General features: G+C 38.8%; 1 protein-coding gene across 4 annotated transcripts in view; it reads left to right on the top strand.

Annotated features, from left to right (window-relative positions):
• The window catches only part of KDSR (3-ketodihydrosphingosine reductase), a 60,074-nt gene extending 42,386 nt beyond the window's left edge, over positions 1 to 17,688 (top strand). For all 4 annotated transcript variants that reach the window (XM_068236781.1, XM_068236779.1, XM_068236778.1 and 1 more), the window contains exons 8-11: positions 6,621 to 6,704; positions 11,459 to 11,542; positions 13,932 to 14,033; positions 16,994 to 17,688. In XM_068236781.1, the coding sequence (XP_068092882.1) occupies positions 6,621 to 6,704; positions 11,459 to 11,542; positions 13,932 to 14,033; positions 16,994 to 17,113 (390 nt within the window). In that variant the 3' untranslated portion in view covers positions 17,114 to 17,688. The remainder of the gene's footprint in view (positions 1 to 6,620; positions 6,705 to 11,458; positions 11,543 to 13,931; positions 14,034 to 16,993) is intronic.
• Positions 17,689 to 18,701: the final 1,013 nt, after the last annotated feature.

Below are 18,701 nucleotides of genomic sequence, written 5' to 3'. Positions count from 1 at the left end.
GTAACACAAGTGGGCTGTTCACACAGCCCACGTTGCGTTACATGTAACGCTGCACGTTCTGCGCAAAGTGCAGCATGCTACGGCGTTGGAGCGGCTATAGCCGCGTTAGACTGTTTGCACATGCGCAGTGGGGGGCGGAGAGGAGGCGGGGAGAGCCAGCTACAGTAGCCGCGCACATGGCTACTTAATATTCACTGCACTGGCGGGCGCTGATTGGCCGGCGGGACCACGTGATGCGGAGTGTCTCGCTCTGCATCACGTGGTCCCGCTGGCCAATCGGCGCCACTCTGGGAGACATAGGAATCGAGCCGCCTAACACGGCTCACTCTACCGTCGGCTCTTGCAGCACCATACATTGTGTTAGGTGCACGTTATGCGACCTTAACGTGGCACCTAATGCAACGTCTTGGTGTGCAAGAAGCCTAAACAGAGAGATTTTGATATCTTCACCATGATTGATGAAAGGGAACATGTGTTCCCTGAGTCAGTCGGTGACTTTTTTTTTTTTTTTTTTTTTTTGTAAATTTAAAAATCTAAATGTTGTGTTCCTCGGCTCCTCCCCTGTAAAAATGCAGGCATGCCCCGTGTAGCTGTCAGTACAGCAGCACAGATGTACAGTAAGTATTACGTCCTTGTACATTTCCAGATGCGATTGCATGCTTGCACGTGCAATCGCATGCAAGCATGAACTCCAGTGGCATTTGCACATGCTCTTGTGCATGTGTACAAGCTCTGGTGTATGTAGGTGCTCTCATGCATGCACGTGCATATACGTATGCTCCTAATGATTCCCAAGGCAGCATTGATTGACGCATGGGACTGTGTTCCCTGAGCCAAATCTATGCCTTTCTTTTTGTGAATGATTGCGGTTACAGCCTGTAACAGTTATCATCCTTAGGCTAAGACTGCTCTTGCATCACGGAAAATGGCCACGGATTATCGCAGGCGATTTTGTGCATGTTTTAACGCACGCTTCAATCACCATAGTTCTGGCAGTCTGTAGTAATCACACGGGCGTGACAGTAGAAAGTTTGCAATGTTTAATAAAATTATGCGTGTTCCCAGCCTTAGGGCCGGTTCACACTCGGCACTTGGAGTGCTGCTTGCCTCAATCGCATTCGGCTTCAATTGCGATTTGCGGGCAAAATTTAGTGATTCAGCGCGATTTGCATGTGTGGTTTCCAGTTCAATAGAATGAGAATCACAGTGCAATTGCCCCCAAAATGCTGCATGCAGCGTGTTTGAGATTGATCGAAATCGCAAACGGTGCTGTGTGAATTTATCCATAGGGATACATTAGTAGCAGCACTTTGCTGATCACTGGCGATCAGCAAAGTGCTGAAAAATCAGCCAGTGTGAAATAGCCCTCAGAGCAAACCTGGGGGTGGGGATAAAAGTTACTTACCTCAGTAGAGGCAAGTCTGTGGATGATCCAGAGGCTTCTCTGATCCTCCTCCACCCCACCACTGCTTGCTGGGACCCTCTCCTTAGCAGCTGTGCTACCATCCATGTATGAGGGCGGTTGTATTGCACATGCATGGGCCCACACAAAGCTCGCACAGCTTTGTGCTACTACGCTGGGACAGGCCATACTTGTGCTTTAGCAGTACAGCTGTGTGCATACATGGATGGGAGTTCAACCACTAGAACGTATTCGACCAAGTGCTGGTACAGCTATGCAAACAAAGAATGGTAACTGTTATTGCAAAAAATGGACTGCAAAAAAGCCATAGGTGCACTTTGAGAATAATGGATTTCTGTGCATCCAGTTTATCAAATGAGGTATATGTGACCTAATTTTAATAAAAATTAGTTGTTGAATAAATTGTGATGTTTCTTCCAGCTTGGACCCCATCACATAAAAAATATAAATCGTTAAAAAAAAAAAAAAAGTAAAAGTAATTTTAAAAATTATGATCAAACTTGGGAAAATTTCAGAAAAACTACAAGAGATAGAACCTTACAAACTGCTTATATTCCAATAGCCCTGGATGTACTTTTTTTAAATGGTGACAGTTGTGGCCCTTTTTTTTTTTTTGTCTCGGCTGTTCTGAAGCTATGCAAATGAAGGATGGATCTATAACAATTAGTGATAAAAACTATCTGCAAAAAAAGCCATAGGTGTATCTTGAAAGAATAATGGACTCATGGGTCGTAGACTAACGAGGAAATGCGGGCACCGTGAGGAGACTGGGAAGGCTCTATAGGACAGAGAGCCTTCCCTCTGCTTAGTTGAGTATCTTGTTTTATTTTTATTTTCACTTCAGTTTATCCTTAATGTTTACATTTGTTGCCTTTATCTGATGTCCAAATTCTTCTGGGGCTCTTCAAAAAAAAAAGTATGGCTCTAAAATACTTTGTGGGGAGAAAAAAAAAAAAAAAGCCTATAGAAAGCCACATGCACTATAGAAAGCCACATGCACTGGTTAAAGTCCTGCTAAATGCTAAGCTAGCTATCTAATGAGACATATGTGGTAGCATTTCAACCATGGTAACTTAAAGAATAGATGTTAGTGTTTTAAGGTGCGTACACACATGCGACTATAGTCGTTTAAAAAAAAAAAGCAGCCAACGACCATTAAGTCTAACGACTGACGAGCTAGATCGTTAAAAACGAACGATCTAGCTTGGCGGATTTTTTCCAACAACGATCGTTTGCAAAAGTAGTTAATCGTTGTAAACGGCCGTTTGTACTAGGCTTGACGTGTGCATTTCGCTATTTCTCCATGGAACTTTTCATTTTTATGCGCAAGCGCAATAGTTGCTTTACTTGATGTAACGTTCGTTCGAACAATCAGATCGTTACACACTTTTAAAAGCTAACTTTACTTAGATCGTTCTTTCCTCAATTAAAAGATCGTTCATCGTTGACAACGAACGATCGTTGTTGCATGTGTGTATGTAGCTTTAGAGTTGAGCCCTATGTCATGTGACATTCTTTTTTGTGACAAGCTGAATTAAAAGTAATAACATTGTAATTTTAATATATTCTGTACCAAAATAAAGCACTTGTAAAAGAGAGAACCGAAAAGTGACGGAATTTAAAAGAATACATACCATTTTATCTTAGGGCAGGCTTTCTCAACCAGGGTTCCCTGGAACCCCAGGGTTCCTTGAGGACTCTGCAGGGGTTCCTTGGCATTTTACCCCATCGTGGGGGAAGAATAACAGAGCACACTATAATAGGTGGTACTGTAACAAGAAGCATGAAATTGGGGGCTCAGGAGACAGTATAATGAGTGGCAGTGAAATAGGAGATAGTGAAATTGGCAGCCCAACCTATTTAAAGACCATGCCTCCTGAAAAATAAATGTAGGGGTTCCTCGAGACCAAAAAATTGTTTGCAGGAGTTCCTTGAGATCCAAAAGTTATTTACAGGGTTACTCCAAGGTAAAAAGGTTGAGAAAGGCTGCCTTAGGGACTCAGTTTTTTTTTAAATATGTATGACATGAGGGTATATTACTGTTAGTTTTGAAAATAGAGGCTTGTAATTATTGATGGGGTACAACAAGAAAACAAAAAAGCATACAAAATTGCTACTATACATTGTACTAGGAACATGATTTAAATGTTGTAATAACCGGGACAAATAGACAAAATGTGTGGGTTTTAACTACCATAGCGCTATTTATTTTAAAATGTAATGGATACAATTTGTAATGGACTGGAGAAATTTTGTATTTTTTTTTCTTATTTTCATTCCTTTTAAAATGCATAGGAAATAATAAAGTAATTTCTAAAAGAAAATATCACCAACAAAAAGCCTATTTTGTCCTGAAAAAAAAAATAAGCTCTAGATCAGGTAAAGAGGAACTCCAATGAAAATAATGTAATAAAGTGCTTAATTTTTACAAAAATTATGTATAAGTGATTTAGTCAGTGTTTGCTCATTGTAAAATCCTACCTCTCCCTGATTTACATTCAGACATTTATCACATGGTGACATTTTTACTGCTGGCAGGTGATCTCACTGGAAAGAGATGCTGCTTGCCTTTTTGGCAGTTGAAAACAGCTGTTATTTCCCACAATGCATCAAGGCTCCCACAGTGTGCCAGGACCTCAGAGCTGTGAGGCGCTGACATCACACTGTGGCAGGGGTTTCACCACAAAATCATCCATACAGAGCCCCCTGATGATCCGTATGAGAAGAGGAATAGATTTCTCATGGGAAAGGGGGTATCAGCTACTGATTGGGGTGAAGTTCAATTCTTGGTGATGGTTTCTCTTTAAATGTGAAACGTGGTGAAAAAGTTATTGTCGAATAAATGAGAGCAACACTGAAATGTGAAAATTGCTTGCATCCATAAGGTATCAACCCACAAAGATCAATCAAAATACCACCACTGCAAACTTTGTACTGATCAATGAGGTGCAATGCAAAAAAATGGGGATCACCTGCTGCTGAAGTTCATAACCTGATACATATAAAGATGTATTCTGATCCAATGAGGACCAACAAGGGCCCATTTCCACTATCGCGAATTTGCATGAGTTTTTCGCATGCAAATTCGCATAGCTTTCTGTGCAGAAAAAATTTGCATGGCAGAGCCATCAGAATTCGCATATCGCATACCGCTATGCGAATCGCATACAATGTATTTAATAGGAAATTCGCATGAGGTTTGGGTATGCGAATTTTCATGCGGATTCGCATGAAAATTCGCATAGACCCGCATGCGAAATTCGCATCCGCATGCAAATTTTTACCGCGGCGATTCGCAACGCACAAGTGGAAATGCAGCCTAAGTCCAAAACGGGTTTTATGTATGTTGTTGGTGTAGCTCTGTAAAATGTATTCGGTACATGCTTATTATATACAGCAGCAGTTCTGGATGTGTGCATTGGCTTCCAGGGGCATAAAGAGATGATTTGCATATTTGGGAGTGATACACAACCACAGTTTACAGCTGAATTATCGTAAATACCTTCTGTTTTAACTATTTTAGGACCAAGCTAATTGAAATCTACGCCATTATGGTGATTACCTGGCTGGCAGGGCGTAGATTTCAATTAGCCACCGCTGCGCGCATCCGCTGTTTCTGTCGCTCCCGCCGATCTTGCTGCTTAATCCCCACCGTCTCTCGCCGCAGCTCACTGGCTCTACCTGTCTGTATGACGGCAGAGCTCTGTGAACAGGTCAGGAGCCGATTTCATTGGCTCCTGGCCCTGTCTTTCAATGTAACATTACATTTAGATTTGCTTATTAGTAGAGGACTTTTTGGTCTCTTTAAGCCTTTTATACCTTTTTAAATGGCTCTAGGTCATCATGAGCTGACTGGCTATTCCTTAATTGGTAACTAGTAAGTTTATTACTGCACACCCCAGTAAAAGTACATAGAGTTTTATACATAGCCATTGTATTAAAAGAGAACATGACCATTGCCACTAATCCCTAGTTGATGCAGGATTGTGAATTGATATTTATGCATCTTAAAATGGACCAGTCAAAGGAAGCCAAGGAGGGATTCAGTTGGTCCATTTTCAAGCTACAGAAACTTGCATACATAATTTGCACAGTTCTGCATCAAGTAGGGATTATTTGCATCTAATTGACAATGGCCTCAATTCACTAAGATCATGCTAGAGATAATAAGGCAAGAGAAAACTTACCTCCACACGTGAGAGAGTTATCTTACCTCTTCATTCCTTAAGTTACCACTCCTGTAGTTAATTTACCACCTCTGTAGTTAATTTACCTCCTCTGTAGTTATTTTCACATGCAGTTAATTAACAGCCTGTCTTTAACTCTGGAGTTATTTTAAGGATTGGAGAGTTAATTTAAAGACAGAACAGTTAACTTTAGGCTTGCCTGAGGTAAAATGTTTCCTGAATACTACATGCCTTATCACCATGGTAACAACTCTAGAAGAGTTATTAAAGAGTAACTGTTAGCCCCAAAAATGAAATTTAAATCTCTATAGTAATGTTTTATTTACTATTTAAGTGAGCCAAAAAGGCAATGCAGAAGTTAAAAATCAATCTAATTTTTTTACTATGTAGCCTTTTCCCCAAGCTCCGGACACAAAGCCGCATATCAGCATGCAGAGCATGCCTATGTCTGCCCGACCCCGCCGCCGCCGAGTCACATGTGAGATGTGAGAGAGAGATGCACGGCGGCGGCTGCTCTGCGGTGGTGGCGCTGGAAGTGCTCCCGCTCTCTCTCCGTGTCAGAGCGGTCAGCTGTTTGGTGGTGAGAATATATCGGCACCTGGTCCTGGGGGGGAGAGGGGGGTCAGGCAGACATAGGCATGCTCTGCATGCTAAGCAGTATCTGATATGCGGCTTTGCGTCCGGAGCTTGGGGAAAAGGCTACGTAGTAAAAAAATTAGATTGATTTTTAACTTCTGCATTGCCTTTTTGGCTCACTTAAATAGTAAATAAAACATTACTATAGAGATTTAAATTTCATTTTTGGGGATAACAGTTACTCTTTAAAGACAGGAGATAAGTTTAGTGAATTGAGGCCAATCTCTAAAGATTAGATTGTCACGTATTAAAATTGTATAACCTTTTTGGACACAGCATAACTTTTATGCCAGCTATATTCTGATAAATTATTTAAAGAGTCCCAAACATTTAAAAGTGAATATGGTTTGTAATAGAAGTCTTTGTTTTGCCAGGTAAAGCCATATAACGTCTATGTTACTATTGCCTACCCTCCTGATACGGACACCCCTGGGTTTGCTGAAGAAAATAAATCAAAGGTAAGGTTTATATACATCTATTGAGGGTCTTTAATTTTTAGAGGCCTTTATGACCATTGTGCTTCTTTTAATATACATTGACAGGTTAAAGTGAACCCGAGGTGAGAGTGATATGGAGCTGCCATATTTATTCTTATTAAACAATACCAGTTGCCTGGCAGCCCTGCTGATGTATTTGGCTGCAGTAGTGTCTGAATTAGACCAGAAGCAAGCATGCAGCTAATCTTATCAGTTCTGACAGTATTGTCAGAAACATCTGATCTGCATATGCTTGTTCAGGGTCTATGGCTAAAAGTATTAGAGACAGAGGATCAGCAGGACAGTGAGGCAACTGGTATTGCTTAAAGGCTATTTCACATTAGTTAACACGTGCATGAACCCGATCTCATGCACGTGTTATGTCGAATGGCATGACGAAGTTACGGTTTGATGCCTATTAGCGACGCTAGTTCTAATTTATCCAACAGGAAACCGCCTGCATCGTACAATTAAAAGCTTCCAGAAGTGTTACAACATAACGTTCTGGAACACTTTGTCTAATGTGAAAGGTAACATGGAAGTCAATAGACCTTCATGTTACCCTGCTAAAAACGGACGGAACAGCTGCTAGTGTGAAAGAGCCCTAAAAGAAAATAAATTTGGCAGCCTCCATATACCTCTCAGCTCGGGTTCACTTTAAGGCTTTTAACTAGTAGATTTTCTTTTAAATGTAATCTAAACAATGCTACACTTTCAGAACTGTCAGTCTTCTGCTGGAGAATGGAAATACCTTAGCTGAAGTGTAATTCATATATTGTGCAGTGGCTTAATAAGCTTTTCCGAATAGGATGTGGAATTCACCATCTTCTTTACTTTTCACAATTCTTACCTTAGAATTGTTATCAGTACTTCCTTAAGTTCTTTTTTTTCAAATTATAACACCTAATCATTGATATATTTTCATAGGGTTTTTGGTAATGTAGTTATTGGGGAGGAGAGTAGGAGATCCAAAAGGATATCTTTCAAATGCAGCTTTATACATGCGACTTTTATGACATTGCTGTGCTGGCCATGAATAGTTAAAGTGGAACTTCAGCCTAAACAAACATACTGTCATTAAGTTACATTAGTTATGGTAATTTAAAATAGATAGGTAATATAATCTCTTACCCACCCAGTTTTAAAAGAACAGGCAAATGTTTGATTTCATGAGGGCAGCCATCTTTTTGGTTGAAAGGAGTTGACAGGGAGCATGAGACACAGTTCCAACTGTCCTGTGTCCTGATCACCCCTCCCAGTTGCTAGGCAATGTGAATAACAACATAGGAAATCCCATCATGCTTTGCACAGCATCAGGGGAAAAAAGCCCGTGCAGTTTTTTTTTGATGGGGTGGAGCTTAGCTTTTGTAAAGCTAAAAATAAGGCTTATGTAAGAAAAACAAAGTTCTGATGCTGTGAAACTGTTAAAGAAACACTAAGCCTTTTCAGTGCTGCTGAGTAGATTTTTAGTCTGGAGGTTCACTTTAATCTATTGCACCAGTGGAGGGGATGCAGGTGGCTGATTATTCCACCACACTGCATTTGCTTGGCCTCTACAGGAGCAGCTTGGCAGGAAACCTACTCTCAACCGGTATCTCTTCATCTTTGTCATTTAAGTACATCCAAACATGTTGACTTTTTTTTTTCTCTCCTCATCCTCCAGGATGGCTGGATAACATGAGAGATGGCTAGCTCCTCCCTCAAAGGAAACCCGATACAGTTTTGCATAAATCCACCCTGTCCACACCACCCATGAGTTTTGCTGTGTTTCCCACCTGGTGAACATCCGATACAGGCTTTCTATCACCTGTGTGAAAGAAGGGGTTAAAAGTATCCAAAGACTCCATTGCAAGGTGTCTCAGGGTGCATACAAACATCAGACCATAGTCTTTGGAAAATGAAAGATCACAGATCAATTTTATCCCCTTCCATGTAGTATGAGAGCCATACCTACACAATCTACTCTATTGCGCTGAACTCTCCATCAGATAGAAATCTTTGTGAGATGCTGCACACAGATGCTGTACACATTCAAAAGATCAGTATCTGCAAAAGATCTGTTCCTGCAAAAGATCCGTTCCTGCAAAATGCATTCATAGTCTATGAGATCTGCAGATCCTCATACACACCTTGTTTAACAGACATTCATCTGCAGATCAGATCCACCAGGATAGATCTTCAGATCTGCAGATGATTGTCTGATCTGCAGATGGATATGTCCTTTGGCAGGCAGGTACTTCAGAATATCTTCCCTCCCTAAGGAAATGTGATTTCTTATTGGTCTCTCATGTTATCCAGCTATCCTGGAGGATGAGGAGAGAACTCCCGTTAGAACATGCCGGTAGCAGTATTTCTACGAATCCTCCAGGACGACTACCTTTAGTTCCCGACCTATTATTGGTGGATCATTTTCATCATGTAAGGGAGAGATCTATGTGATACATTACTGTTCATGTTCCTATTTTCTCTGCAAATACTGATGGGTGGTGTGGACATGGTGGATTTATGCAAAAAATGTTATCGGATTTGTTTCCTTTGGGGGAGGAGCTAGCTATCACTCATGTTATCCATCCGTCCTGGAGGATTCGTAGAAATACCAGTAAGTTCTAACAAGAGTTTTCATAGACCAAAAGGTTCTTTATTCAATATAAAGATAAAAGTACAATTAAAAAATTGTGAATCAGACATAGGCAGTAACACGTACAGAAGTAACATTATGCAAAACATATACAGGAATATATAATAGCACATGAAGTATGATACAATAATGGAGAATATGTCATTTGAGAGTGAAATAATGGAACAAAGTAGAGGGTCGGAAGAACAAAAGAGATCATATTCTATAGATAACCGAAGGATATAAGGTACAGAAGACCTGCAACTGTTACAAATTAGCATGATTAAGCCACCGATCCCAAACTTTATGAAATTTAAGGGGGCAACCCCTATGTTGGTAGGCCAATATTTTTAAGGGGGAGTAAGTTCTTTATCCTAGTTTTCCAGCCCAATTACGTAGTTTTCCAGCCCAATTATGTAGGGTGGATCAGGGAAAACCATTAAAGTGTAATACATTGTTTGGCCGCAAAAGTGGTTTCAATCAGAAAGCTTTATCAAATTTAGAGGTATCTTCATCAAAAAAATTCAGAACACAAGTTTTGATGTCTAAAGAAGCTGGTGACTGCATAGTATCATGGAGAAATGTAACTGTTTGTTTCCAGAAGTCTGCTATAGGGGGGCATTGCCATAACAAATGGAAAAAGGTTGGGTTGGGTGCTGAGCATTAGGGACAGAGATTAGAAGCAGTAGGGTTATACTTAGAAATGCTACTGGGTGTCAAGTAACTGTGATGCAAAATGTATAATTGTGTTAGGCGGTTTTTGACATAAAGGGAAACCTGCTTAGTAGCGAGTAAACCATACTCTCATTCCTCCTCGTCAATCTGAACACCCAATTGTGTTTTACTCATAGACCGTTCAGTCACAGGTTCAGCTAAATGTTCTATAAGAAGGAAATATAGAGATCTGCTACTGATTGTTATAAAGTGCAATCCTAGGTTATGCTGGCATATTAATAAGGGCTGTTCAGCTGCACCATCACGTGATAATATTCCACCACAAATATGTTGACTGTCTTCCTTATGGCTGATGGGACCTGCTAACAGAACAGTATGATGTGTTATACATCCACAATTGTTGGGGAGTCCTTCAGAGCTGGTCTAGGACATCCAGCCACTTACCTAGCCTTCGAATTCCTCAGACCTTAACCCAATCGAGCATATCTGGGGCTACCTTGATTAACTTTTGACATCTATATCCACCACTAAGCACCCTTTAGGAGGTAATGCACACTGCAGGGTGTTATTAGCATAATGTAGTAGCAGATGTATCTATTACAGGCTATACAGTTACATTCTTAACACAGTGGTGTTAACTTGCAAACAATCACAAAATAATGTAAAATGTTTCTTTTGAATGAATGCATTAAAATTCAATGTAATTTAAATATTCCGGCTTTGATGAAATTTACATTTAATTGAAAACTGCCACAAGTTCTATATTGTTATAAACTTATCAGTTTTATTTTAGAAGAATACAATCATTGTATTGGATAGGCTATACCATTGAACAATCCCAATTGAGACATGGCCAGCACACTCCTTGCTGGAAGAAACGTGGACAGTCTCATAGCTTAACATAGGAACCGTTGACATGTCCATTTGTCCATCGTATAAGATGGTCTGTGGTTGTATATAGAGTGGACCTAGCCTTAGGGCTTTATCAAGAAGCTCGATACAACTAGACAAAAAAATGTTTTTAAGTTTTTATACAAGTCCCACACATGCAAAATGCAACAACCTCTTCAAAATAATGTAAATCACAGGAACTTTTAAACTACTGTGATCTGATTTTTCCCAATTGTATACATCCTGCATGCTGCATTTTTTCTGCAGTTCTTCTTCTGTTCCTAGCAGCCCGGAAAATATATCGCTAACCTCAATTGCCAAAAAATCATTGTGGAATCAGTGTGTTTTTTTATTAGGATTGCATTTGCAATATAAAAAAAGCCTACTGCCCTCACAAAAGGGCCGTAGGAAGGAGTTAAGATTAGAATTCTATGTAGTGGGTAACTTTTTATTAAAGGTTATTTACTCAATTGTTGTTTTTACTTAGTGATATTTTGGAAATAATGGTTTCTCCCATGTGGGTTCCACCCCACCCCCATTTTTCTTCCCCAAGCCACTGGAAACGAAGTTAATTTCAGAGTCCTCAAGCCTTTGCCAACCTGACCAAGTTGCCAGATTGATTGTTAAAGACGCTGTAGTAAGTATATAAATCGTGTGTGTATGAAACCATTCAATCCTTCACCCTTCATGATCTGAATTAATGTGAGAATTCATGTGAGAAATATGTAAAATTTAGTTACATTAACCACGTAATGACAACTGGACGTTTATAAATGTCCAGTGTATTTGTGGAGAGTGCACCATCAGTCTGTTACTAAATGAGGCACATATGGTATCATTTTTAACCGAGACGAGTTGTAGAATACATTTTGGTGTGTCTTAAAGCTCGGACATACATTACCTAAAAAATAGGTACGGACAATCTCAATCCAACATAAAAAAGTCATTTTCTAAATTATGATCAAATTTGGGAAAGTTTTAGCAAAATTACAAGAGACCTATGTAGTAACATTTTACCTGTGATAAGTAGTAGAATAGAGTTTAGAAAGTTTTAGGGTTGAGGCCCATGTCTTGGTGTATTCTGTATGCAAACTGAATCAAAGGCAATTCAATTTTTGCATATGCTGTACCAAAATAAAAGACTTGTAAAATGAAAACAAAGTGACAGAATATTAAAGAAACATCATATATTTTTACCTTAGAAACTTGGCTTTTTAAATATGTATGCCATGAGGGTATATTACTATTATTTTTGCAAATAAGGTCTTATAATCATCAATAGTGTACAATGAGAAAACAAAAACGAAAAGCAGTGGCTTCTAGCAAAAACAGTCACAGGGGTGCAAGGTTCAAAGCGATCCTGAGACAAGGGTTGATAAAAGTTTTTATATGTATGTATGTATATATATATATATGTATGTGTATATATATATATATATATATATATATATATATATGTATATATGTGTGTGTATATAATATATGTATATGTATATGTATATGTATGTATATGTATATGTATATATGTATATATATATATATATATGTGTATATGTATGTATATGTATGTGTGTATATGTATGTATGTATATATATATATATATATATATATATATATATGTATATATATATATATATATATATATATATATATATATATATATATATATATATATATATATATATATGTGTATATATATATGTGTGTATATATATGTGTATATATATATATATATATATATATATATATATATATATATATTCTATCTCTCTCTATATCTAATATAAAATCTAGAATTAATAGCCTTACATTCACGTACACATTAAAATTCTTGAAGTAACAGTAATATTAAAAGCGATGTATTAGTTAATTAGTCTGAAAAGTGTAATCGACGCATTATAAGTCTAAAAAACAAAGTTAATACAGAAAGCAATGTATTTCTAATAGAATAAGGTTAAAAACGATATTTAAGCATTATACGTATGGAAACGAATTTTAAAATGATAAAATAAGTGTAAACGAAAATTTACTTGTTACAATCCTGAAAGCGAAATTTAAAAACCAAAAAAATAAAACCTCCTATAAGCAAAATTAAAAAACTATAAAATAAAGCACAAAGTCAAAACCAATTAGTAAAGATATTTGTAATAAACCTTATTCTGTAAACAAAAACTTTTGTTAACACTATCCCTGCAACCGCTATTTCTTGGGCGCCCAAATTTCCTGTCGGGCGCCCAATAGCCGATATTTTGCATTGCAGTCTATGGCGGCGCCCTTTTTGTCCATTAGCCATATGCGCCCTTTTTTTACTGCTTCCCCTTTTAACACCACTTTCTGCTCATTTATAAAAATACATTTTTAATGAACTACTAAATGTTATTTGGTGTTATTTTTCTATCAGCTGGTGAGTGAAGGCAGTGGAGTAGCAATAAGGGATGCAAAGGTTGCGACCACACTGGGGCCCCTGGACCAGAGTGGCCCACTAGGGGATCTCCTTCATCCATCTTATTAGCTTTTCATTGGTGATATGCTGGTAATGGACACATGTAAAACTTTCACTGGTGCCCTACGCTCCTTAGTTACGCCACTCAGTAAAGGCAACGCCATTGGTTTATACTGGAGATTGTATTCTTCACTTTCTGTCCAGGTGTTCTAGAAGAGAGCCTCCCTCGGAAAAGACATTGAGAAGTCCAACTTGTTTTTCTTTTCCTGTTTCTAATTAAAAAAAAAAAAAAGTTTAGAACATGTGGAGGCGGTACACTGTTTAGGGAATTGGTTGCTAGGAGATTAATAGAAGTTTTTCTAAAATGTTGTTATTCATCCTGCTGGTATCTTCATAATCTTGCTTACTCAACGCCACAATAGTCTTGCATTACTGAGTGTGTAAATGTTTGTGTATTATTCTTACATGCGTTTATTTGTTTTGGTCTTTTTGGTTTAAATTTACATTTTCAATACTATCACAAGTCAAGCACTGTATTTTAATTTGTTTATGTAACATAATAAATCCTTTCATTTCTTGTAGCAAGGGAATTTCAACAGTTCTGTTGGGTCTGATGGCTATATGCTGTCTTCTTTAACATGTGGAATGTCTCCCGTCACATCCATCACAGAGGGGCTTCAGCAGGTGGGTTCTGAATTAGTGAATTTAAATTTTGTCGCATGTACTAGTGTGCTATACTAAGGTGTTGAACAGGTGTGAGTTCATCATTGCCTGATGCAGCCAGACATTGAGGCTAGACATGGTCAACAAGAAGCTAATCATTCCATGTGCAATTTAATGTTAAATGTATGCAGCTTGGAAAACAGCAAATCAAAATCAATAGGACATACATTTGAATGGCACAATTCAAAATTGCATAGAGTTTGCATTAAAATTGTATGGAATTATTACCATTTGACTGACCATCTCGAATGTTTTAACTTCTGGTTAGTCAAAGATGTTCATAGGTATCCACTTAAGGAAGAAATATTAAACCGGTTAAAACAGCTGCTTCAAATGTTGTCATGGTCCTGCTTATTTTACTGTTAAAAGGGAATCCTAGTAAGTCTTCCTACATAGAAAGCGAAGTGCTGGCAGTGCATACATGCATACACCAATAAAACTCTGGCATGAACTATAAATCCTAGCAAACTGAAATGCTGATCTGGAAATATTGCATTACTCTATGCACTACACTACCCAGTTTTGTTTTAAAGAAACAAAAAGCTATAAAGTCAGACCAGTTTTGTTTAGATTTCAGTCAAAATCTATCAAACACTACTGAAACAGTCGCATGGTTTTGTACAGCAACATGAAATACTGAATACATTTTTTTTGTATGCTCAATCTAACTGACCATTTTGCACAGTGCTCAAATGCATTTTCATCCACTTCCACTCTTGGAAATGATCAGTCCTTTACACGGAAATCTGGATTGCTGGGAGTCTGTCTGTAATCAATCATATGGGAAAATACACCGCACTCCATTGGCAAATGGCTACCTTGACTAGATATTTTTGTTTGCACCAGAGGCAGGCTGTTTCTCTAGACAGCCTTGAACTAAGTAAGGCCTGGTGCACACCAGAGGAGTTTTTCTGAGCGTTTTGAGTTTTTAAATCTGCTGCTAATGTTAACCTATGTGTCTGTGCACACTGGAGCAATGAGGTTTTGTAAAAAACCCCATAGCATTACATTGGGAAGAGCTTTTGAAACCTCTAAAAGCTCTTCCCAATGTAATGCTATGGGGTTTTTTACAAAACCTCATTGCTCCAGTGTGCATAGACACATAGGATAACATTAGCAGCAGATTTAAAAACTCAAAACGCTCAGAAAAACTCCTCTGGTGTGCACCAGGCCTAAGAGCACTTTGTGCTTTCTGGCCACAGATCATCCTAATCTTACCTAAACACTAGGAAACTAACTTTATCAGGAAGTCTCTGTTAGTTATAATTGGATATCAAACTCCTGTTGTGGTTGTGTAACATTAGTGTTGGTCTGGGGGGCTGGTGATGCAGACAAGACACTGCAGGTGCTGCAGCTGTCTGTAGACAAAGAAATGCTGCTGTTTCTTTATTGTAGCAAACTTGATAAAGTATCTACTGTTTAAATAATGGTTTTCAGGCCTTGTCCCCACTTTTGTTACTCATTTAGGTCCTCTACAGCAGGACATTGTAGATAGTTGTCCAATGTCCATTATAACAGTGAACTATCCAGAAGTTCATCTGAAATGATTTAAGGCAGCACAGTGGCGTAGTAGTTAGCACTCACTCTTGTCTTGGAGTACTGGGTCCCTGGTTCAAATCCCTGCCAGTGCACTATCTGCAAGGAGCTTGTATGTTCTTCCTGTGTCTGCGTTGGTTTCCTCCAGGCACTCCTGTTTCCTCTCTCATTCCAAAAACATACAGATAAGTTCATTGGCTTGCCTCTAAGGCTGGTTTTACAGTGGGACATTAAAGTGCAGCATGCAGCCAGTAACGCAGCCTAACTCACAGCACTGTAAAATCAATGTGCTGTTCACAGTGCACACATTGCGTTACATAGTAACGCAGCACCTTTAAACAAAGTGCTGCATGCTGTACGTTATACTGGTCTAAGCCACGTTAGACTGTTTGCACATGCTCAGTAATGTTGGAGGAGGAGGTCTTCCCTCCTCCGGCCAGCCACATGGCTAATTAATATTCACTGCACTGTGGTGACTCATGGTGGGACTGTAGTGTTGTCCGGATCATGAACGAATCGTTCATTTGATCCGGATCTTTTTTGTGAGTCGAATCATCCAGGTCATCACAATGAAAGATTCGGTTCACAGTGGATGTGTGTCTGGAAGAAACAGGAACATACAGAATGTAGAGTGCAGGGAAAGTCCTGTCCTAGTCATTTCACCCAGTCTGCTTACCTAGTAAAATGATTCAAATGATTTGGTTCAAAGATCCGGATCTTTTCAATGATCCGATTCAAATGATCTGAATCCTTACAAAGATCCGGACTTCCCATCACTATCCTGGAGCGGCTGGTTTGAGAGCTGCATAACGCAGCTCAATCTGATCAACTTCAACACCACCATGCGTTGCGTTAGGGGCACGTTATGCGACCATAACGTCCCCTAAAACGCAACGTCTTGGTGGAAAAGTAGCCTATAGTTTGGCCCTAAACTACGATATATGCACTACACGATAGATACATAAACATTAGATTGATGATTAGATTGTGAGCCACTCTGATAGGGATTAGATTGTGAGCCACTCTGATGGACAGTCAAGTGACAAGACAATATACTCGGTGCAGCGCTGCGGAAGATGTCTGCACTAATATAAATGATAATATTTAAAGGACCTAAAGATTACTGATAAAAATGTTTAGATGTCACCACAGCCTCTTAACATGACTTTTATACATTTACTCACCTCTATTTTTGTACTTTTAGGTAAAAATATTTAAAAGTACATTCTCTTTGGTTTAACTGGCCTAGAATATACAAGAGTAGATTGACTTTGTTCTGTCAAGCTTGCTAGCTATCTGACCATATGTATTAAGAGGATGAAAAAAAGATTCATAAAATGTTCTGATTTTGAGAACTGATTTAATTAGTCTGTTTTCTGTTCTAGGTTGTCACAATGGGACTGTTTCGTATAATTGCATTATTCTACCTTGGTAGTTTTGACAGCATCGTACGTCGCTGCATGATACAGAAGCAGAACTGTGAACAAGCCAATAAAACAGACTGAACCATGGACTGCCAAAAACTTAATTCAAATGCTTCCTGCTAGAAAGCACATGACCTGAAGATAATCCCACCACCTGACTAGTTTATACTGTGTTCAACATGTCTGCAGAGATGAGGGAAGGTTTTGTTCAGTAAGCCAGGCACCAGCATGGCACTATGCAAACTGTATTGAGTGGTTCATATTAGAAGTTCTTTAAAGAAAAGGTGCAGTGTTGCCTAAAGACGTTTTCTTGTGTGCTTCTTCATGTATTATTTTTTTGTAAGCCTCATATCTATGTTATAATTGATTGAATTTATTTTTTCCCTTGCTGTGTCCTTTTCCTTACGGCTATCTGCTGTCATCTGGTTTATGTAATGTTCCATCAGCATATTGCAACTTTACAGTGAGTAATATTTGTAACCAATGCCTGTTTAAAGCAAAGAGTTCTGCGTTCTCACAAATAAGTTGAAAAGCAACCTCCTGTCAGGGTACAGTTGGCCTGCCAGCTTGTGATATTTGACTACGGGCACTTGCTATTGCATTTTTTTTTTTATCATGCGCTACAGAGATATTTGCAGTAAAGATAACAAAACAAAGTCTGTCCAAGTAGATTTCTACACAGGTGCTTTCAACAACATGTGGGAATGACGCGTTTTGGATGAAGTTGTGTGCAGTTAGTAGTTCTGTCCACAGCACAATGCACCTATGCAAGATGGTATTACAGGAGTTTCTGCTGCTGGTATAGTGACTACTGTGAGCATTCCTTCTACTACAAAGCAGTGTATTTATTAGTAGAAAGTAAAACCCCAAACCTGTAGTTATTCATGCATTAGCAACCTTTTCTGTCTTGTATTAAGGTTTTTTGTTTTTGTTTTTTCTCCTCGTGGGGATAACTGAGGATGTCTTAGTTTTGGTGCCTTTTGTATGAATATAAGATGTGGATGGGGAATAAATGAATCAACCTCATACCACCATAGATATGTGCTAAAGACACATATCCAGAATGCGACATTTCGCACGATTTCTGCTTCGACCTGCAGGTTTTTTTGCATAATGAGTGATTGTTGCTGTGGTTTTGCAACGTGGGTACGTGCGCGATTACACAAATTATGTTTTGTGAAGTGCAGAATTTACGACCATTACGCGGATTGAATCTTTAAGATCCCTAAAGACTCCTGCACAAAGTGCCAGGATAGTTTGAGCTTTTGTTCATACAGATCGCATGGCATTGCGCGTTCCCATGGTAGGAAGGTGGATCTGGAAACGCTTGTTCGTTGGGATGCGTCGCCGAGGGTTCACCGATCATCTTCTGGTGAGTATGTAGCTTTAGTTTGGCTAACTTGGATATTTCTCTTTTTTTCTACCATGTGGCCAACTGTGCATTCAGATCCACTGCTGATGAATACAAGTACTCTATCTTGATGGTAAGGGTGTGTACACACATCACATTTTTATTGGCCAATTATACCACTGTTTCTCTGAAAATAAGACCTAACCAGAATAAGCTCTAGCATGATTTTTCAGAATTTTAGAGGATGCTCAAAATATAAGCCCTGCTCCAAAAATAATGCCTAGTTACAGTTCATAAAAGTCAATTTAAATAGTGTTC

This window comes from Hyperolius riggenbachi, chromosome 5 (assembly GCF_040937935.1).
Source record: "Hyperolius riggenbachi isolate aHypRig1 chromosome 5, aHypRig1.pri, whole genome shotgun sequence".
Taxonomy (NCBI): domain Eukaryota; kingdom Metazoa; phylum Chordata; class Amphibia; order Anura; family Hyperoliidae; genus Hyperolius; species Hyperolius riggenbachi.
The sequence above is the reverse complement of the archived record's forward strand: the minus strand, read 5'-3'. Positions and strand labels throughout refer to the sequence as shown.